Source organism: Semicossyphus pulcher, unplaced genomic scaffold (genome assembly GCF_022749685.1).
Source record: "Semicossyphus pulcher isolate SPU_LCO1_2020_fin unplaced genomic scaffold, fSemPul1.0.p SCAF_5, whole genome shotgun sequence".
Lineage (NCBI taxonomy): Eukaryota > Metazoa > Chordata > Actinopteri > Labriformes > Labridae > Semicossyphus > Semicossyphus pulcher.
This window is the reverse complement of record NW_027211726.1, coordinates 29913635-29936224: the sequence shown is the minus strand read 5'-3', so window position 1 is coordinate 29936224 and position 22590 is coordinate 29913635. Positions and strand designations below refer to the sequence as shown.

The window sequence follows — 22590 nt, the reverse complement described above, 5'->3', positions numbered from 1 at the left end:
AGTGTCACTTTGTTCTCCTGAAGATGACGACAAACATTTGAAAGCGTTTTAAAGGATCAAACAAAGTCGGATGGTTCAGTTGGTCATGTTTAATTCTTAAGGGAGAAACAGAACAGCTTTTTATCAGTACAGAACACAAATCACAACCAATATCCATCCATATCTAAACATGTCTACATGTGTGAAACACCTTTTCAAAGAGGGGGAAGCAAACACCAACTGCAACAGAATACATGTGAGAATTTACACTGACTGGGAATCATGCTGTGACACGTTTCATCTAGCAGTTTTAGTATTAATGTCCATCTTCAAGCACAAGCTAAAAATTCAAAGAGAAAACACTAAATGCATTATTGCCAGGTTTGATTATAGTTGGGCCGCAGATAACTTAAAAAATACAATAAACAACAAAATGTCAGGAGTTAAGACTTCTTCAATACCCAGATAAAAATCCACCCGCCCCTCTACCTGCGCCTCCTCCGCTGGGAGCCACGCCCCCTCCCCGAGTCGACCCTCCCCCACATCCCCGAGTCGTCCAACCAGCAGCAGCTCCGCAGGTGATTATGTGGCGTAGCGTTTGGTCCACTGTTTGGCTATCCTGTCGTGTTCAGGTCTGTTTGTTGTGTACTGTGTGGCGATGCTTCCAACCAGAGGGTCAGCTGTCGGGACAGAAACAAAACACAACATCAGAATCTCTGTGCGCCTTTTATTTAGACTTTCAGTTAAAAAAAAGCCGGACTTGGCAGCAGAATTAATCTCCCTGTTGAAACCTTTGTTTGTTTTTGTTTCTTTCTTTTGTCTGAGTTGTTTTATTAACTCTCCCACTTGTCTTGTGCTATGTCATGTCTTATTTGTCGTTTTACATGTTGTATTTGTATTGCACCTTTTGTTAGTGATTAGTATTGCTTTGTTTGTTGTCGATGGCTTTGCACTAATAAAAAAAAAAAAGAAAGAAAGAAACCTAGACGGCCATCGAGGTCACCCGAGGTCTTGGCATGTGGTCCGATGTAGGCGGAAAAGTGGCCGAGGTTCTGAAGAGTAACGGCGCTATGATTTGGGAGGAAAAGAAGGATTTCAGTCTCGTCTTCATTTAACTGAAGGAAATTATTATTAGACATCTTTAATATCTTGTAAGTTTGTAATGGAAATCCAGCGGGAGTTGATCTGGGTTTGATGTTAGAAGCACTGGAAAGAGATGTGTATGATATGAGCAAACTGTAACTTTCACACACAAGCCTACATGTTCTCTATTAAGGCTTGGTTAACATCTGGCCAAGTAGGCAGGTTATTTTTTGGTCATTTGATTGATTGCAACATTGAATTATAAAGAGCTAGTTTTGGAAATCTTACATATGTTAAAACTTGAGTCCATTTTCCTAAATTAAGTTGTTTCAAATCAAAATATCTAAACAAGGAAAACCTGCAGCAACAAAGTCATCCAACAGAGGAGCCAGTGAAACCAGTGAATCAAACACAAAAAAATCCTGCACCGCCATAAAAAAGTTCTGCTCATGTATTTGTCCATTCTGCTGTTAACTGCGTACATGTCAAGAGAAAACAATGCTGCATTAAAATTGACAAGAATCATAAATGTCTGTGCTCAATAAAAGAGGTTTCCTCATGTTGACACAAATGCTGCACCACCTTCTGTCTTCAATCTGGATGTAGAAACACCAGGAGCAGCTTACTCTGCAGTTACAGAGCTATAAGGCGGAGTACAACGAGCAGACGGCAGGAGTAGATTTAATGAACTCAACCTTTTAAATCCTTTAAGTGAAGTGCAGTAATTTATGAACGACCGCCTGTATGAGAGCTTTCCGTCTGTCCTCTGACAGCAGAGATCAGAGGGGAGTTACTCTGAGGAGGCCTTTAGGGGTAATGAAGAATTACTGCACTTAAGATGAGCTGAAACAATCTACAGTTTTTGGACCACATGTTCTGCATTGTTTTTTTTGGCATTTAAAGTAATAGTTCCTACTGTATAAGTCGCAGAAATCTGCACCAAACTGTTCCAGCGTTGCCTGCATTGGTAATTTAACTTACAGTGATGTCATTTTTGTATTTGTACAGTAAGTTATGCTCGAGCTTTACGTTTTTATTTTACATCAATTTAAACAAACAAGTCTACCAGGACAGTTAGCAGCCACAAGCGCCTTTTTATCGAGTCCAAAAACCCCAAGTAAAGTAAAGACGTCTTCAAGTAATGAACAACTTGAAGACACGACAGCCGGAAGCTTAACACGCTGTTGCAAAAACAATGAATCCTCTAGTTTTTATAGTGATTAGTTGAGAAGTCCTTAAATTGGACACTGCAAACAACGACCTCCAGCAGCCAGATAGCTGCTGCCCTCGGTGCCTTTTCACCTTGTTAATTTTTTTTGCCTTTTATGCCTTTATTGAAAGAGACAGGACAGTGGATAGTGTCGAAAAGAGGGGACGAGAGAGTTGGGATGACTGCGATGCCGACTGGGAGTCGAACCCAGGACCGCTGCATGAAGAACTGTAGCCTCTGTATTTGGGGCGCACGATTTAGCTGCTGAGCTACCCCCCCTTTCAGAATCCAAATCAGAAATACTTTATCAATCAAAAGTTACAGTTGCTCTGACAAGAAGCATAGAGAAATACTGTATTTGGCATAAAATAGAAGTAAGAAAATTGTGAAATATGTGCATTATATATACAGTAAATAAGAGATAAAGATTAAATGCTGAGAAGTGGATCTATGGTGATTTAAATATAAATGCCAGAATAAAATTAAATGCAAAAATAAAGTTCAATGCAAAATAAGAGTAGGATGCAAAAAGTTCTTTACATAAGTTATTTACAAATGAACAGTGTACGCAGTATTATGTCAGCTGAATGATGCACATTTATCCATCTTATGTCGAGTAAGAGTTCAGTTCAGTGCACATTTAAAGAGGTGTCTGTGCGTTACTCTTTCACCCTTATTTAAACCACATGTAACTGAAGGTAATAGGTTTGGAAACCAACAAACAACATGCAGATGTAAAAGACAGAAGCCTCAGCTTTTTGTTGCAAAAAGAATGAATGCTCGGGCTACTGTAGTTTTTTTTATATCGATGTAAGCTGGATTCTGCAAACAGCAATCTCCCAACAACCTTGGATGAACTTATTCAATATTGATTTTCTTGTGTGTGTGTGTGTGTGTGTGTGTGCTGCAGCTCTCACCAGGGTTGCAGTCAGTGAGCAGGGAGCAGATGGACAGCAGGACCTTGGAGATGGTGAGGGCAGGACTCCAGTTGTCCTTCAGGATGTCCAGACAGATCACCCCCTGACTGTTGATGTTACAGTGGTAGATCCTCGTACGGAACGTCACCTGCACACACAGACAAAGACATATATGATTCTTATGGTTCCTTGCTCTTAATAAAAACCCCATAGACGAGTCCTTTAATAGACACTGGTTTGCTTATTCCTTTACCAACACACCGTACAAACATGGATATGAATAGGTAGAAGTGCAGCTCAAAAGATTAAAGTTATGCTGAAATGAAGAGCAATGGACATTTCTACTTTTTTAATGCAGTTTGGTTGTGACAGCTCCTTTAAAAGGAGGTAATTACAAGCACAGCACTGAGTGATCCGATATATTAAAGAGGCCTGGGGAATTCAGATTAGAAGTATGAGCTGCACTCCAAAGTGTCAGGGCTCCCTCTAGTGGAAGATATGAAATCAACAGCTATTTAAAATTGAGCCATCTGAGCCATGATTTACAGAACAGACTCTGCAGGACGCTAACAGGCGTGCAGAACTCACCTTGGGTGGTTTGAAGGGGTAGTCTGGTGTGAAGGCGATGTCCAGGAAGAAGACTCCTCCCTCGTACACGGAGCCTGGAGGGCCCAGGATGGTCGACCTCCACTCATAGATGTTGTCTCCTTTAGGACCGGCGCTGTCACAACACAAGAAACATTTATCCTTGATTAACATCTGGATGCTACAAAACCAGAGAGTGTCTTTCAAGGATGAAAATATTTTTAATTACCAACTTAACCACAAATATTCAATAATACCCTTTCCCTAGTGTGTATGTGGATCGTTTTGTTGTTGATTGTTCGGATGCTTTAGGTTTGGGTTGATTGCTATGAAAGGCGCCAAGGCTGTGGGAGTATAATTGCATTTATTTATTTAATTAATCCTTCATTTAACCAGAATTCCTATTGATACAATATCTTCTCTTCCAGGGATTACTGGTCAAGACGGGCAGCAAAAAATTAAATAAAAAAGGTTCCATGAAAAAATAAGAGGGACATATAACATCACAAAAACATACCAGAATTAACAAACTACAACAAAAATGCACAAAGCATTAAAAAAAAAACACGTAAAGAGGGGTACAGAAATTTAAGTAGGGAGTCTTTAATAAAACCCTTCATTCAGCAACTCAACTGAAATATGTGTGAGATATTGTCCTTAAGACTTGCAAGCAAAATCTGTTTGAGTACTATAAAAGTTATAATAGCAGAAATTTCTCATAACGATTTAAAAATAACACAAAAAATAATACAAGCGAAGGGAGCTGTAGACAAGCACCTTGTGTGTTCTGGGATAAAATCACTGCTTTTGTCGATGGAGTCTGGCGGCTTTGAGAGAACACCACAACAGCTGTCTCTGGTTTTAAATACGGGTCTTCCCCTTTAACAAAAAGGTCTCTCTCTGTAGGGATCCTTTCTGTAATGTTGACAGACACTTAAAACAACAATCTGAGGCTGCCAGTGACGGAAATACGACCTTTTTGATTCATCGCGCGCATCTTACACTGCGGCCACTACAACCCATTTCATAGCTGCCGGCTGAAACAACCTACTGGAGCAACTGGACCACAACTTTTTGTCCGTAGTAGTCAAAAATGTGTAAAGCCAGGGCCTAAGTTTAAAAAGACACACGAGACAAGGCTTTTAATTGTGTGATTAAAATGTATTTTTAATTATGGTATTATGGAAACAGTTTGTATCAGTGGTGGGAATCACAGGGTAACTCACGATATGCGATACGTGACCCACTATAACGATAATATCATGATACAGTGATTCTGTGATTATATATTGCAAGACAATCACACAGCGATACATCACGATATCTGATTAACTGAAGAATATAAAAATGCTGTTTAAGTGTTTAACCTTGTAAACATCTCCATGTGGTGTTCTTCATGTGCTACAAGACACATCAGGGACAACATGAGCATCATCTCCATGTGGTGTTCTTCATGTGCATAAAGACATATCAGGGAAACATGAGCATCATCTCCATGGCTGGGCCTGTCTGCTTTTAAACTGCAGTGTACCAAGGACAGGCTGAACAACACGTTTTCAGATTGGCAGGTTTGAGACGTCACAAACCTAAGGAGCCAATCCCGTTAATGGACGGGGAGACGCTATGCGTATCATTATGTGTAACCTATGGCAACCACTTCGGCGATGCGCGAGCCAGCTGTAACTGTCATTGTAATTTTTGCAAACTCACTAATGACTACTAACGTGAACGTTACTACTACTAATTACTACATTTCAAGCTAGCTAAGTTTAACAAGCTGCCACTAAAGAATGGCAGAGACGTGTTTTGTTTTTGTGACGGAGGGTGCGGTTGGAAATGTGCATAGTGGGCGGGGCCTATGCAGATTGGGAAATTCTTATTGAGGGAGAAGGAGGAGATGCCTTGGAGGATTTTTACCAGATAATTAAACATATTTTGCAGAAAATGAGATGAAACAATGTACGTGTTTAGAGTCTGTACAATTAATTGACAGAACTATAGAACTGTAAAAACTAATTAGGACTTTGAATTTGGATTCATGTCATAAACACCACCGCGAGTAGTCAAGAAGTAGTGACGCGGTGAGTCGAAATGGCAGGGAAATCTATTTAGAGCGCCTTATATGTGTACATTAAAATACTGATATTTGGCATATCAATTATTGCATTGCACGAGTCAGGACAACGATACAGTGCTGCATTGATATATTGCCCCATCCCTAATCAGTACAGAGGTTTACAAAATGAACGTTAACATTTTAAACCCCTGAAGAAGAAGGTGTGATAAGGTTTCTATGACCTGTTTAACCTCTGATTTCTATCCTGTGTGCACTGAGGTTTATTCTGCTGTTGCACCAGCTCACTCCTGCTTTATAATTAAAATCCCTCCAATGTTCAGCAGCCAAAAATCGAATCTGTGTCTTCTTATTGGTAATTCATTAAAACAATACAGTGCAATCACCCGTGTGAGTCATTATGCCAACAGAGAGGGAAGTGATAAAAAGAAAAAGATCAACAGGACTTTATTTGCCCGTGAAGATAAAAGTGAAGGCTGACGACTAAAGCAGCCGCTTCACAAGAGCCTTGATTCAACAGCAGCAGCAGCAGCAGCACAGAAAGTCAACAGCAGCTTTAACGCTGGAGATGTTTTCACATAATTGACTGCTTGATGAAGCGCTCCAAACGACGCCCTCCAGTTTGCCATTTCATTCTAAAATAAGTAGGGCTCTTAAAGCGTGTTTGTCTGATGAACAGAAAAGACTTCAATGGGAAATACGACATGCGAAACACAGCATAGAGCAACCTATTTAGTCGTGGGAATAATTGGAATACTTCAAATAAACAAACACAAAGTAATCCATTATTCAGATGTAGCAATTCCAGGAATAATTCAGAGTATAAATCAGATGTGGAGCACAGGAGCAGTTTCTCTGCAGAGTGTTTGTGCCATAATATTTCGCTTCTGTCTGTCCTGAGCAGCGACAGGAGAGGTAAATGTCAGGTGTTAATCTCACTTTCTGAGGCAGACGCTCCGCTAGGCCTGGTCTTTATCATTACTGGACAGCAGAGGTAAAAAACACCAATCAGGAGCTTAAATCCCTTAAACCAGGCTGCTGGTTACAAGAACTAAAGAGATCAGTACCATGTTTTACAATCTTGAGAAATTAAAGGGAAATTCCTGCATTTCTAAATGTGGGCCTGTCTTTACATATTTTGGTCTGATGAAGAAGAGGTACTCCAAAGAAGTTACGTCATGTACTTTTATTCAACATGACAAACACACAGCAGTCAACACAATTTTATGAATTAGACAGCTTATGAACTTTTTTCTCATTTTCAGATTTTCAGTCTGAAAAATGGTTTTGATTAAACGAACTGGGGTTAAACTTGTGCGACGTTTGGCCACGAGATCTCACAGCGCGAAGAACAAAACCACACGAGACTAAGAGTTATGCGGAAAGACATACTGTATAACAACATGCTGAAAATACACTCACGGCCCTAACCCTAACAGAGAGTAACATAACTAACGTACATATTCATGGACGCACACACGATGAAAAAGAGTCCGTCTGTGATCACTGATGTCTCTGTAGGCGGTGCAGTAAACAAGTCCGGGCATGTCTCCCTCTCTGCTGTGTTTCGGGGGGATGCGCTAAGTCGTGCTGCGTTCAGGAGCACTCAGAAACTTGAGTGATCAGACGCGTTTTTACACATTTTTAAAGATCGATCTCGGGATTTATTAAATCGATATTGGGTCATTCAAATGAGAATCGATTCGAATCGGAAAACTCGATTTTTTAAACCCAGCACTACTGGTTACCACCTAACATGGAGGGGCATGGCTGTTTCTGTCTATCCGTAGCTGTACATCTGACAGTCGGACACTAAATGTTGCTGGTAAGTGTTGTGCTTTCATCGCCCTACCTGTTGTAAGCTTGTTGTTAGCTGTGTACTAAGTTAAACTTATTGTTGTCATAGAAACAAAACCTGCATGCAGCCTTGTTTCTCTCGCTGCACTGGCGCTTCATCCCAGCGCTCCCCGGGGCCAGCACAAGGCCTCTTTGACCAAAGGTCCATCTCTGCATGGATCATTATTGTAATGTTGTAAGACATTTAGAGTAACAATCTGAGCCTGTCAGTGGGAAAACAAGAACTTTAAGTGGATGTAATTGATCAGGAGCATTCGTCCCCCCAGGATTACAATGCAGCCATTACAGCCATTTTTGTGGCTGCTGGCTGAAGCAATCGACTGAAGCAAATCCAAAACTTCATTCGATCATTAGATCTCAGAATAAGTCAAACTTGGCCCCAGGTTTAAAAAAACAGATTAACAAAATGGAAAGTGTGATATCCAGGTTAGATATAACTGTGGACAAACACCCCCTTGTATAAAAAATACCACATGTCCTTGAGAGGAATGTAGTTCGTGCACACGGTGTTACCAGCATCCCTGTGGGGGAGCCCTGATCTGGGATGGGACTGCTATTAAACTGGTCACACCACCAGGCCTCAGTCAGGACCGGCTGCTGTGCAAAGAACAGATTTTGTATCATTTCCCCCTGAATCAACCAGACTGAGGTTTCTCTCGCCTGACAACAGAGGCGTCTCACATCCACAGACGAGCCACAGAGAGCGCCGGGCTTCCTCTCCGCCTGCCTCCACACACACAAAGGCTACAGTGCTTTGTGTGAGGCAGATATATGCCACGCTATCACTGTTGTCATTCACTTCAATATCAGGAGGGCTCCTTCTGCGACCTCTGTGTACACGCGCTCCGAGAGAAGAGTGCTGACATTTCCGCAGATACATTTTTTCTAAGAGTTTAACCTTTCAAACGGGCGAGCGGCGGTTTACCCAAAACTGAGGACAAGAACAGCGGATGAACGTGTTCAGTAAGCCGACAGAATTCATCTTCAGCAGACACAACAAGCTCCAACATCCCGATCTATAAACATATAGCACTATAACAAATAACTGAATGTAAGGCACATGAATTCAAACAGAATGGAAAGTAATACAAAGAGTTTTGTATTTCTCGTGTCCACAGCAGCGGGTGAGCCACGCGTGAAGGAGGCTCGTTGTTACGTGTCGAAACGTTCAAACACGACTAATGAGACCGACACGACCGGCACAGCTGCACAAATCTTTAAAAACAGAGTGTGTGTGTGTGTGTGTGTGTGTGTGTGTGTGTGTGTGTGTGTGTGTGTGTGTGTGTGTGTGTGTGTGTGTGTGCGTGTGTGTGTGTGTGTGTTTCTGATGCGCACATGTGGAGACGCTGGATGACAATCTTTTTGACAGATAAAAAAAGACAAATGATAGAATTAGTCGCCAAATATACTTGCCCCTGACTCCGACAGGGAAAAATCTCCCGCTGTGAGGGACATGTGTGAAAGGGCAACTCTGGGTAATGTCGGGGTCAGAAGGTCCTGGAATAGTCAGGAAAATATCAGGAGTGCGAAAGAGGCTGTAGATTGAGGAAGTGTTTACGTAGTCTGGCAGAGGTTTTCCATGGTCCATTGGAGAAGCGGTTAGCGTCCTCCAAAGGCACAGAGCGAAATTGCATTTTTTTCCTACCATAAAGGCATTAGCTCCCCATGATAGCATGATAGGTCTGAGGTTGAACATCGGCGAACTGGCCCTTAAAGAAAGAATGCCAAAATGGTGGCCGTTATAAGAGCAAAAAACAAACACAAAAAAGGACCTTTCATACAAGGGGAGTAGGTCAAAGTGCTTTACAATTGTGCGCGACAAAACCAAGCAATCAAATGAATGACCAGTTTAACTTAAAAAAGTCGGGCTACGTTGCCCAGATACTTCTCCACACGAATGAGACAGGAAGAGCAGCCGGAAGAGGGTTTTTCCAGGACATCATGATATCTCACTTAAGTTCACCTTTGACCTTTCGGGTAAATACATTTCATAATTTCATCACTATATCCTATTAGACATTGATGTAAAATTGTGTCATAATAAGCGTCTGAATTTTTGAGTTATGGCCAAAAAACAAAATGCTTTTGAGTGATCACAGTGACCTTTGACCTTTAACAACTGATTTATAATCAGGTCACCTTTGACCCCAAGTGGATGCTTCTGCCAAATTTAAAGATACTTCCTTCAGGTGTTCTTTAAATATCTTGACAGATGGTCAGACAAGGACAAGGTTAAAAAAAAAAGCCATTTCAGTTTGACTTTCAAAATAAAAGCCTCACAAATGACCACCTTATACTCTCCTCTCTGTACAGATAACACTCTTGTTACCACTCATGTTTATTTTCATCTATTTCCCATCTTTGTATTGTTTTGAACCACTGCTGTGTGAGTCTCTTCTCTTCATTGTAAACCTTAATACACACTCTGCCCACTGCACACACTGGGCTTCGTTTTCAATCACCACTCTCTGCTCACAGTGGTATTGTGATGAGAAGGAGAAACACTGTAATAAGCTGCCTGACTGAGACAACATAATGACTCCACTTCACTTGAGAGCAGAGGAGACTCTCAGAACCACACACACACACACACACACACACACACACACACACACACACACACACACACACACACACACACACACACACACACACACACACACACACACACACACACACACACACACACACACACACACACACACACACACACACACACACTCTCCCTCCCACCCTGCCAATTTAATACAACAGCAATCAGCCTGTAAATGTTCTCTCTGTGCTTCATGAGGACAGTGCACGTGAATATCACTGATATTCCTCCACTGAAAAAAGTCTGATACTGATGCAAAATGGATAAAATCAATATCATGACATTAATAAGAAACGTATTCTGACATTAACACACATCACGCACATCACTCCAAATGTTCAGCTTAGGTAAATACATGCAAAAGGGCCCGTCAGAAACATGCAGCTGCAGCTTTCATTATACCACAGAGAAAGAAAGATGTAATAAACACCAAACTGATTGTTTTGCTATTCTGAGATAAACGAGACAACAATGGTTCTGTGTTTACGGGATATAATTACACAGTCTGTTCTTTCTGGGGAGGAGGAGACTTCTGTGGATAATTCAGCTGCACGTAAAACCACAGGACGTATAAAAAGATGGCCGACATGACAGCTCCCTAAAAGTGACGCCAAACCCTCTCTATCGCCCCCTGCTGACTGGCTGCAGTATAGCTCATAAAGCCCGCCTCCTCCATGTTAACAGATGGGACATGAGTCAAACTATAAAATCAAAATACACGTCAAATACATTTTTCTCAAACATGGTTTCTGTCATTATAGTTCTTATCATGCTGATTTATGTTTAGTTCATTTTTAAGTAGTTATTTGATGCTATAGAAAGGGGGCGTGACCTCATGATTGACAGCTCTGTTGACAAATGGGGCTCCTGCAGCATTCTGTTCCCGAGTAGCAGAGTAGAGGAGGAACGGCGAGAGGAGACGTAACTAGCACTAACACTACAGTCATTGAACTTTCCATAAGCGTGAATATCTGCTTCAGACCGACACAAGAAGCTGCTCTGCTGCAGACTGAGCCCACCTGATGGCTCCAACACGCCAAGGACACAAGGTAAAGGCGTGGTCGGCAAGAACAAATACATGCCGGCCCCAAACACAGGCCGGGAAAAAAGGTGAAAAAAAATTAAGTCCAAGTCAAATAATTTAAAAAAGTATTTTTTGATGATTTATGACTGATGAATTTAATCTTTTTATTTGCAAATATAAGCCTATAATCATAAAATCATGTTACTCTTAACAAATCAAACAATTGTGGATTACTCATCTAAGAGTTAGTGTCCTGTTTCAGTCACTGCAGGTGCACTCTAACCGGAGCGGCAGTGAACGAAGGCAAGACTTTCTGTTCCGCGTGCTGCATTGTTTACAGAAAAATAAACCGTTTTTCTTGAGACTGACTTTAATTAACGGGTCTTACCTTTGCCACAATTTCAACATCATGACGCAGATTAGTAAAACTTCAAAATGAAGCTGTCAGGTCTGTCCTCAAGAGGAGAAGAAAACTACTTTAAAATGCTCGTTTGTTGAACGGAGGTCGGATCGAACTGATGCATTTGAGGAAGTCGGGAAATTTGAATGCTCAATGGCTTTCGTGACACAGTATCAAGGAATTTAAGTTGAAGATCTTTAACACTGATCCGAAAAGAATCAGGTACTGGAAGAAAACAGCGGCTCATAGAACAACGAGGCTTCATACTAAAATATGACCACATGTACAAAGAGGACTGTCTCTAACATAAGCCTGCTTCATATAAAAGCCTGGTACCCTCTGCAGCAGAGGCAAATAAAGGCCCCGCCCACTATTTGAGAATTAACTGTGAAAGTTAACCACAGACACCGTTCTGTTACTGTTATTCTAGTTAGTTGTGATATGTTTAAAGGAACTAAGACATAAAATTATATTTACAAGAAGTAAAGATTAAAATGTACTCCTTCCCTGAAAACTAAATCTTTCATCATTTGTCAAACAAAGTGTCTCAGTTTGAAGAGACAAAAGAGAAAGAAAAAGATAAAACAATAAGCAGAAGCAGCCAGAAAATAATGTTTCGAAAATTGAGGTAACTCTGGAACAGTCTGATCAGAGAACAAATAAACAAGATTACAAATCTGACCAGACGTTTCTTTCAGGGTCAGACAGTTTGAGATGCTCTCGTTCTGAGATTTGATACTAAGCCCCGACCTGTAGCTGTAGGAGATAAAATATCTACTTCCCCTCTAAAGCCCGACACTCAGAAGGGAAACTTCTCTTAACTTCCACCTCTGCAGCAGCAGAAGCTCAGAGCTGCTTTCAGGGCTTTCCGAAGTAACGACGACGTACAGGCCAGCCACTTCCTCTCCAGGGAGGAGGCTTTTTTTAGATACCAAGAAGCTGCTGCACACATGCAGGCTGGTAACTCACACTGCAGAGGTGTGGGTGTGAGTGTGTGTGTGTGTGTGGCGAGACCGCTGCCAACACCAGCAACTGAACAGAGGGATCACATGCAGCTCAGATGGCTCACACCAGGCCTGGCAGAGCCTCGCTCAACACACACACTCACACTCACACTCAGGCACAGACCACTTCGTCAGCTGTCCGATCAGGAAATATAAAAAGGCACAAAAGATACGAGACTTAGTGATTTCTACATTGTTCAAGCTGGTGGTGGGAAGTTAAACAAATGACAGGGTCACGATAAAATTAACACCTTTAAAGATGATAAACTTGGAACATTTCTACTCAATATGGATAGATCAAACAGCCTATCACAGCAGAAACAGCAACAAGCTGTCAGTTGGTCGCCTGCATGTGGAGTACATGCAGGAGTCCACTTCAAACGGCAAAGCATTGTTTGAGATGCAGGTGAAGAAAGTGGATGTCTTATATCAAAGAGAGAAAAATAAAGTTTAGAATAAAGTTTGGACAGTGAAGTGAATCCACCGAAGACGAGGAATCTGTGAACGAAAGATGTTAATAAAGCGTCAGTTATATTATGAACATTAATGCTAGCTCGTGGGGCATCCTGTGTCTGCTGAAGAGCTTTGGAAAAACACTGATTTATTACCTGAGACTGCTTTATTTTGTGATTTTGCTGGTTATAATTACTGGCTCCATTTGTTCTTCCTCTGTGGATAATTCGGCTTCTGTTACAAACCTTCTGAGTGATGAAAACTAAATCTAAAAAACAACCTTAGTTTCTGGAAACAAGCTGAGCTAATGTTAGCAGCAGCTCCTCCTGACCTCCTGTGTCTGTTGAAAAGCATCCAAGAGACTGATTTTACAAGGGAAACTCAATTATTCAGTGTTTTACAGATGTTAATTACAAGGTTTGTTTGTTTGGGGAGAGAAGGAGATCTCTGCAAACAATTTGTCTGGCACCCGATAGATACAGAGGCTACAGCCCTGGACGCAGCGGCTGCAGGTTTGACTCCCGCCTTCACCCCTTTTGCTGCATGTCATCCCTTCTCTCTTCCGATATATTTACCGTCTCTAAGGGTGTATTCAGACCTGACAGCTTTGGTCCAGACTTTCAGACTTTACTCCGGTTCGTTTGGACAGGTGAGAACACGCATTCGAACTCGGACCACAGTGCGCCAGAAAAGACGGGACTCGGTGTGTTTCCAAAAGAACCACGGTCCGGTTCGATTCAGGTGAGAACATAAACAGACTTAAAGGAGCAGTTCTCCCCTGGAAAAGCTGGTGTTCTCTGTAATCGATATCAGCCATTATATTTGAAATTGGCACCATACCTGTGGAGAAAGTTGTACAAACAGCTCGTGGTTTCGCCCATTCTACATTCCTACAACACCCAGCGTGCATTGCGCCCCTCCCTCTGAAAGGAACGGCCAAGCGAGAGACGCTGGAGTGAAATACTACAATTTTTGCTTAGTCTGGTGGAGGTTTTCCAGGGCCCATTGGAGAAGCAGATAGCGTCCTCCAAAGGAAACATCTGCCATAATGGCATCAGCTCCCCATAATAGCACAATAGGACTGAGGATAAAAATCGGTAGGACCTGATACAGGAAGCAAACCAAAACACTGTGCATTGTGGGTTAACGGGTGCTGACACTTGCAGAGACGCCACCCAGCCAGGCAGCAAGATGAGTAGAGGACAGACGTGTGGAAGCGACGAGGTGTTCAAACTGTTCAGTGAAAAACTAAAGGATGGACCTGATCGATCTGTGGAACAATGTCGGTTAGAAGTAAAACAAACTCCGACATCAAAACATTAAAGTCAGAGAGGGACAGTGGAGAGTTTACATGCACGCCTGAAGAACTTGATGTGGCAGATGAGATTGAGAGTGAGGAGACAGTGTAGTGACAGAGGAGGACAAGAGGATGGCAGAGGTGGACAGAGGAGGACAGGAGGAGATGACAGTAACCAGGAAGGAAGAAATCAAGTGGAGTCACAGGCCATTCACTACAATCAGGGACACTTCCTCTGAAGATCCTCCAATTCATGAGAAACATCCCATGACACCCTATGAATACTTCAAACTGTATATACCAGATGAGATCTTCAGTTCGATGGCCGACAACACAAATGTTTATGCCATGCAAAGTGGTACAGACTGCGTCTTCTTGCAGGCTCTGGGTTTTCCTGGTGATGACCTCACTGCTGTTCCCTACCCTCGCTGTGATACACCTGTCAAGTTCATGTGCTTGGTCAGAACTTTACACAGACTCAAAAACATGCAAACATCCAGTTCCAGTACCTGATTGATTGCTATGTGGAAAAACTCAGCCTTATTTTTCTTAAGTTTTCATGACATTTTACGCCCATCTTGTCGTTGCGTCCATTGGAATGGATATCGATACTGATCAATATCGAAATAATTATCCTAATCATATTTTGCCTCATCGCCCAGCCCTAGTGAAAGCTTAAAATATCACTAACAGCCTTTAAGCAGACATATCTGTCCACCCTACTTAGCACTAATTGCCCCCTACTGTAGCAGCGTCTCACTTTCCTTAGCTGTCATGAGCCCGACACAGGAATGTCAGGAATCCGTCTGACACCCGAAGGCAACATCTTAAGCGGAGTGAACGACAGCGAGGTGCAGAGAAAGAGAGGCAGAATAAAGAGTCAGGAAGCCAGCAATAAATAAAATAGCTGGTCGAGAGGAAAGAGGAATAAAACATGGTGAATAAAAGCAGCACAGGGTTACAGGGGGGAGGCCTGTGATGTCTGCAGTTCACACTTGAGTGGCAACGAGGCAGTAGGAAATAAAAAAGAGAGGGCCCTGCTCGGCGTTCCCTGTGAGGAGTATAATTAGATTTTGATAAATGACAGATGAAAGACTCTCCGGCTTTTAGTGCTCATAAAACAAAGTTTGCTCCCAGAGAGGCGCTGATGATAATGGAAAGGAGTCAGGATCAGTCTTTTCTTCATCAGTCAGTGTCCCTTTTTCCAGAGCGAAGGAAGCCCGAGAGGAATGAGACGACAACCGACTGACTCATCGATGTGTAATCCATTAAACAGCATCTGCGAGGCGAAGCAGGCCGGCTCCATTCACACCCTAATGAGCAGATTCTGTGCTAAATGAAGCAGAAAGAACCCAAATCCAGTAAAAATCCCCCCTCTGTGCACGTGCTGCTGAATGGAGGGTTTTCCACCCAGAGGGGGAGAACAAAACGAAGCGATGAGGCCTTCCTCCACGCTCGCAGAGATAAATCACTCAGGGTGCGGCCACTATACGCATGTTCAGAGCTGTTTATAGCACCGCCTTCTTTAATTGATTTGTTTCCAGGTGAGAACCACGTCTCTTTAACTTGGGTGTCACCTGATAAACAGAAACGTCTGTTAACACTTGAGCACAGCACTAAGAATCAGGATTAGATGTGCCTAAAGGCAAACAGTCTAAAAATAGTGACGTCTACCGTTTCCTCACATGAGATATAAAAATGATTTGTTACTTTAGTACAGCTACTTTAGTCCACCATCCTTTCTGTCCATTAGTTCACAGAAAATCGTTTTAATTTAAAAAAGACAAAAAGCTCAGGCATCAGGGGAAAAGTCTAGCAAAACCCAAGGACAGTAAATGATGTGTTACACACACACAGGAAACACAGGCCACACGCCTCCGATACTAAAGTGTTAACGTGCGTGGTCAGCTTGGTTAAAAAACAGCTTCAAAGGAAATGTTCGAATGCAGAGTTATTTTTAATGGCCAACGTACGGAGACAAAAACTGACAGCTTAATTAATGTTTGTGAAAACGTGTGCCGTCTTTGAACTCAACTTGAACTTGTGTTAACTGCCTTGAAATTCGAGCTGTACTTGTCGCGACTGCCTTGAAAATTGTCTTTGCCGCCTTGAAGCCAAACTTTTGCCTCCACTGCCCAGAGACTTGTCTTGGACCGCCTTAAAGCTCAACATGGACTTTGAATTTAATTTCCCTCTGGTTTGACACCCGACTCGGACTTATCTCAGCTGACTTGAGCCCCTTCCACACACGCACTGACGTTCATTTTGGCAGTTGTTTTAGATTTAGTCTTCAGACAAAAATGTTCTTTAGTTTTAGTCACATTTTAGTCATTTTTACCCTTTAAAGTTTAAGCCGACGACAACTCAAAACATTTTAGTCCAGTTTTAGTCAATGAAAAGTCACATTTTAGTCAAAACGTTTTCTCTCTTGAGAAAATATGACCTCCCCCCTCCGGCCTCCCTCTTCTCGTTTTATCTGTTTGCTTCAGGTAAAATAAAAGAACGATGAGATCACAGCATCTACAGATAACTTTTTTCATCATCGCTTCTCATTTAAACGGTCTGACTGAAGCAGACGGCCGATGATCGCTCTTTTTTGTGCAGAAGAAGCGCCAAGGACACGTAAAACACCCCCCTTTCTGAGAGCGTGCACAGAGCCTGAAGCAGACACCTGAGTTAACACAGAACATTCACATTCACCTTCGTGACACCTGTGTTCTCTAACCGTGTTACCCAGTTACAGGAATGAATTGCTTGTATTCTGACAGACAGATTAGACGCACAGTGGGGGAACATATCATGGATTTTAAATGTCCGACAGCCACCGCTAACATTTTAGTCCCGTCTCGTTAATAATAACAAAACATACGAGTCGTCAGAGATTTTATTATCAAAGATCTATTTTAGCTCGTCAACGTCTCGTCTACATCGTGGAAAAAAGATCGTTGACGAACATTTTTCGTCTGTATTTTCGGTAACCAAATTAACACTGATGCACTACACTCCTGAAACGTCCCGACATTGTCCGGGTGGGCTGCATGAGTGAACAACAATTTTCACCGTGACTTTATGCAGACTTTTTCCGGCCAGCTTTCGAGTAAAATGTCTGCAAGAAGCTGGGGTGAGCCGATGTGTGAACACAGCAGGTAATACTCTGGGACATTCACTGTAAGCAAGTGGGCGGAGTGATGACGTTTATATCATGGGTGCGAAACCACAAGAGCGACACGTGTCTGCAAACTGGAGAGATGACGCCAACATTGTTCGGCAGTTGCAGGGAACGGCCATGGACTTCGCTGTTAATGTGATTTCCATAGCCTACGTCATGTTCCCAGGGACAAGCTCCTGCTGTGAGGGACATGTGTGAAAGGGCAATTCTGGAAAATTTAAGAGTCTGGAAATCTTCTGGAAATTGTCAGGAGTGCATGTGTGAGAGGGGCTTTGGACTTGCCTCGACTATTTCACAACTTCAGACTCGACTCAGCAGACTTGAAGCGCGACTGAAACTTATAATAAAAGATCTCACACAGAGCTCTGACCTCTACCACTGCCTGTCTGAGGGACCACATGTAAAAGATGTAATTTAATTCCATCCCGAAAATACAATTTTCCAATTATCAATACCAATATCTGAATAAGATCAAACTGCTTCCCTGCCCTTCAAAATAAAATCTCACGTCGACAATGCTTTACTCAACCCATCTTTTCTCTCATCGAGCCACCAGAGCTTCCACCAGAGCTTCCAGCAGGCTTCAGCGTAAGGAGTTAATCCATGACAGTACAGGGAATTTGGGGACAAATTCTTCGCTCTCACACACACACACACACACACACACACACGCACACACGCACGCGCACACACACGCGCGCACACGCGCGCACATGCGCGCACACACACGGGCCGATGAGTGTTAAATGGAACCGCCCCGTGTTGAAGCCTAAAGCTCTCATGAGACGAGGGTTCATGGTGTAAATGCTTGTTTGGGGTCTTGGCTGTGTAACTGCTAGAGCATTTTTCAGTTCTGCACATCAGACACACACCTCACCAGCTTCACAACCAACCGACCTGTCGTCACCTGCAGATACCTCCACTGTTACAAAAGGCTTCAAAACGGACATCACATATTTTATTTCCTTCCTCCATCTCTCCCCAACTACTGACTCCCTCTGGTAGTCAGGGTGTCTCATATAAGATTGCCCCAGCTTTACTTTAATAACACAATATAATCCATCCAACCCTGATGTGCATAATAACAAACAGAGATTTGTGAACGCCTGTGTCTCTGATGTGTTGTGAAAATCATCTCTGTAGCGATGACAGGGAGGTTCGTGTAGCTCTTACACAAGAAACATGCGGTGATAATTCTTCTTTATGACACACGACTAAGCCTGTCGGGCTGGTTTGAGATACAGGTCCATCAGATTAAATTTGGCTGACAAAAAAAAGCTGATTTACAGATAGATTTGTTTTCTAAGCATGCTAACCCGTGTCCAACTTTTCAGTGCACTCAGGTCCCTTTAGGCTCTTAACAAGGTGCAGACCTCTTTTAACAGCTCACAGCTGGGGCTAAACAACTTGTTAATATCTTATTAATACTTTTTGGGCGTTCATTGCATTTAATCTATAATTTAATATAACAAAATATTGAACAAAGAGATTACCTTTAAAGGTACTCATTCAAACAGTGCCCATTCAAACATAAGATTCGGGGGTCCAAATGACCAATAAGTACAAATACTTCTTGTTTTTGAGAGGCTCAGATTGTTATTTAAAGTGTCTGGCAACTTTACAGAAAGGATCCCCACAGAGATTTTTGTGAACGAGTTTTTTTTAGGCCAGAAAGAGACGTTTCATCGCTCTCTGCAAACCAACAAGACACCATGAATAAAAACAGCAACTTTACTTCAAAGAACATCAGAGTTTCTGGTCTATCGCTGCTTCTGTTGGTTAGTTTGTTTGTTGAATTGCCTGACTTTGGTGTTTTCAATGGTTAGTTTGGATCTTACATATTATTTGTTTGATACAAAACAACGAACAGAAGCAGCTGAAAGAAGCAACTCTCTGTGAGATTAAATTACATTTTTAGTCAGTGGAGTCTGGTTGGTTTTTAAGCAAGCGATGTGACGTCTTTTTCTGTTTAGAAAAAGGTTGTTACTCCTACAAAAAGGTCCATCTCAGTATGAATCCTTTCTGTAATGTTGTCAGACACTTACGATAACAATCTGAGCCTGTCAGAGGCACAAAAAACAACAACTTTAAAAGTGGGCAAACTTTGCTCAGATGTATTTATCCCCAGGGAAACCTTGCAGCCATTACAGCCCGTTTTGCGGCAATCTACTGGAGCAATTACAAAACTTGTTTTCACTTATTAGTTGTTTAGACCAATAAAAACAAATAGGGCCCAGGTTGAAAATGTCCTGAATTACCCTCTAACTAATGCTGCTCTTAATAGGTAATGAATGTCAAACGGTGTACTCTGTCAATCAGGCTGAAACATCTACAGACAGGAGGCTTATCTGGCTGTTGCGTTATGAAGCAGAATATTCAGTCTCTCATTACTTTGATGTTTTTTGTCATTTGATTGACTGGACATACGAAGCAGCGACGCATACAGAACATTATCCACTGGTTTTTATCAGCCTTCACATTAAAGAGGCTCATGGAGGACATTCATTCCTCAAAACAGGCTCATTATAACAGACCGTGCACACCCAATGACCCAGATGTTTCTAAGGATATTTCAAAACTTCTCTATTAAACAATGCTGCAAACTTACCTGCAGTTCGGCGGCGGATCCAACGTAATGTCAGCCAATTCCTTCTGAATTCTGCAAAAAGCAAATAACAGCGGCGCGTCACAAGCTAAGCTCTGATCAAACACTTTAAATCCAAACCCAAAGCCTGATAGAGGAGCAGCGGAGGCCGGATGGAAAGGAGAAAAAGCTGCTCTGCAAACACCTCTTAAGTAAAATAACCTTTCGTAAAGCTTTTTTTGTGACAGAAAATCACAAAAGAAACACACTTTTCAATTACTGAAATGTCATACGTTGGACAGGACACTCAGCACACTCTTAATGATAGTCCTTGTTTAGTTTAAGGTTTTATAATGTCCATCTTCTCTAATCATCTCTCCATGTACCTGGATTTCAGCTCAATTGTCTGTAATTAGGACAAACTCCTGACTTGTGTTCAGATGCTGTGGAAAGGGATTCATTCTCCCTGAAGAGACTGCACATCCTGGGAATATGTGTCAGGATATCTATAATAAGTTGTAGCTGTAAGTCATTGTCCCCCTGCACCACATCCCTGGCCCCAGCTATAAGTTAAGCGCACCTTTTAGCACTAGTAGAGAGGAGTTTGGAGGTCTTGCTCATGCTGGCTTTGCTTTCACGTTTCTTGGAGGGGTTTGTGTCCTGTTGCTGCTGCGACTGCTGATGATGATGAGTTGAGGATGTAGAGGAGGAAGAGCTTGTGCTGGCACGGGAATCTTCATCCGACATACCGAGCCTGGGGAACAGACAAGATTTAGAAAGGTACCCGACCTTTGCCCAGAAGCATCTTGACTCCACATCTGATCCCATTTTAAATATTTTACATTTAACTATAGAGGCTTGTTTAAGAGCAGATTATGACGGCTTAAGCAAGTCCTGAGATCTTCAAAAAATGTCAGGTTGCACTCTTAAATTCGGCGTGCTTCCAATACACCAATACTTCAATAAAATTGTCTTATTCTTCTACAAATATCTGTGGGCGGCAGTGAGTTGGGGGAACCAAATTAAAATTCTATGAGCTGTCTCGTGGTACACCTGTACGCCGAATCAAATACAGGATACTCACAATTCCTCCACAATCATACGTCATGCTTTATTGCAAAGGAAATTATTCCAATATGCGCTTGAACTTTAAATTTTAACGTTTTTAAAAGGGAGTCTGGCACATTCTTATCTTTAAACGTTAACGGCTATAGGCTGTAACTATAAATCCCCCGATGCAGTCAGGGACTCCATAAACGCTTCCGTCGTTTAGACTACCAGGCCTGGACTAGACGTTGACCCGGGTTAAATGGATCCATCAGTTTAAATCGCCGTTGTGTGGACGTAATTGAGGAACGTATCGGGCTTATCGGCGGAGCATTTCCTTCTTTCATAACGCTGAATTTCGACCTCAGCTAATGTTTGCAGTCGGGCGTTATTTTTAGCCTTGTCGAGCTGCGACAAAGGAAATCATTTGGTAAAATAGTTCGGCTAAAGGCCTAGTTCTGCCTGGGCGAAACACGACACACCAGACCTCTGCCCCGAATCGAGGGGAATAGGTCGGACTGGAAAAGCAGAAATACATCGACGGGGCGATGTCGCAGTCGGCAGGGAACCTCAACACTACACCTCAACAATCTCCAGGCGAATGAAACTTTCACCTAAAGAAGTCAACGATTAGCTACAGCGCTGTCAAACTGTTATCAACGCTTTAATCCCCACATAACGACATTCAAAACAAATACAGCACGCCGTTCGCTTAAAGGTTTTCCTCGCATTTTTAAAGCTATATCCGTCGACATGCAGCTGATCTCAGTGCAGCCAGTCACAGGATGGACCGACTCTTAAATTCTCCTTTGACGGCAACACGGACACATTAATAGTCCCAACATCCTCTAAAAGACATAAATAACATATAAGGATGTAATATTATGCGCTGTAATACAAATATTTAGTATTTGATACCTTTCTTTGTGTGTGTGCACAGCCTATGTGTGTGTGCCTCCGCTGCCTGGACGCACCAGTGTCAAAGCACCCACGAGGAAGAGAAACACAACTTCCGGTCATCATGTTAAAAATAAAAGCACAGACAAGCGGAGGCGCAAATGTGATTTTAAGACACGTCGAGATAAGACCTGATAAGATAAACTTGAAAACTTAAGTGCTAGAGTCTAAAAACAGTAAAAAGTATTAAATACATATAAATTGTAATTTTAAGCATATTTAGACCCAATATTTCACCAAAAGTGAGGACAAACCTGGCAAAAAACAAAAATTCTGTAGGATCTTTACCTTTAATCCTATACTGATTATTATCCAATTTTTATTATCATAACTGATTGTTATGTTTGTAAATATTTA

At 42.1% G+C, this 22590-nt stretch overlaps 1 protein-coding gene across 1 annotated transcript; it reads right to left on the bottom strand.

Annotated features, from left to right (window-relative positions):
* Positions 1-84: 84 nt before the first annotated feature.
* ube2e1 (ubiquitin-conjugating enzyme E2E 1) lies at positions 85-22261 on the bottom strand. The gene is made up of 6 exons (XM_069681307.1): positions 22195-22261; positions 20810-20983; positions 20254-20304; positions 3778-3910; positions 3190-3337; positions 85-659 (listed from the first exon to the last, which is right to left on the bottom strand). Exons 2-6 carry the CDS (start codon positions 20974-20976, stop codon positions 562-564), a joined length of 597 nt encoding a protein of 198 aa, XP_069537408.1. The 5' UTR covers positions 20977-20983; positions 22195-22261; the 3' UTR covers positions 85-561.
* Between the last annotated feature and the right edge of the window lie 329 nt (positions 22262-22590).

What these genes read in the sequence shown, in the direction of transcription:
- ube2e1 (XM_069681307.1), bottom strand. Translation starts at nt 20,976, where the DNA reads ATGTCGGATGAAGATTCCCGTGCCAGCACAAGCTCTTCCTCCTCTACA. An exon ending in CTCTCTACTAGTGCTAAAAG is followed by an intron (nt 20,305 to 20,809) that starts GTGCGCTTAACT and finishes TGCTTTTTGCAG; the next exon opens with AATTCAGAAGGAATTGGCTG. An exon ending in GATCCGCCGCCGAACTGCAG is followed by an intron (nt 3,911 to 20,253) that starts GTAAGTTTGCAG and finishes GTGTTGTGACAG; the next exon opens with CGCCGGTCCTAAAGGAGACA.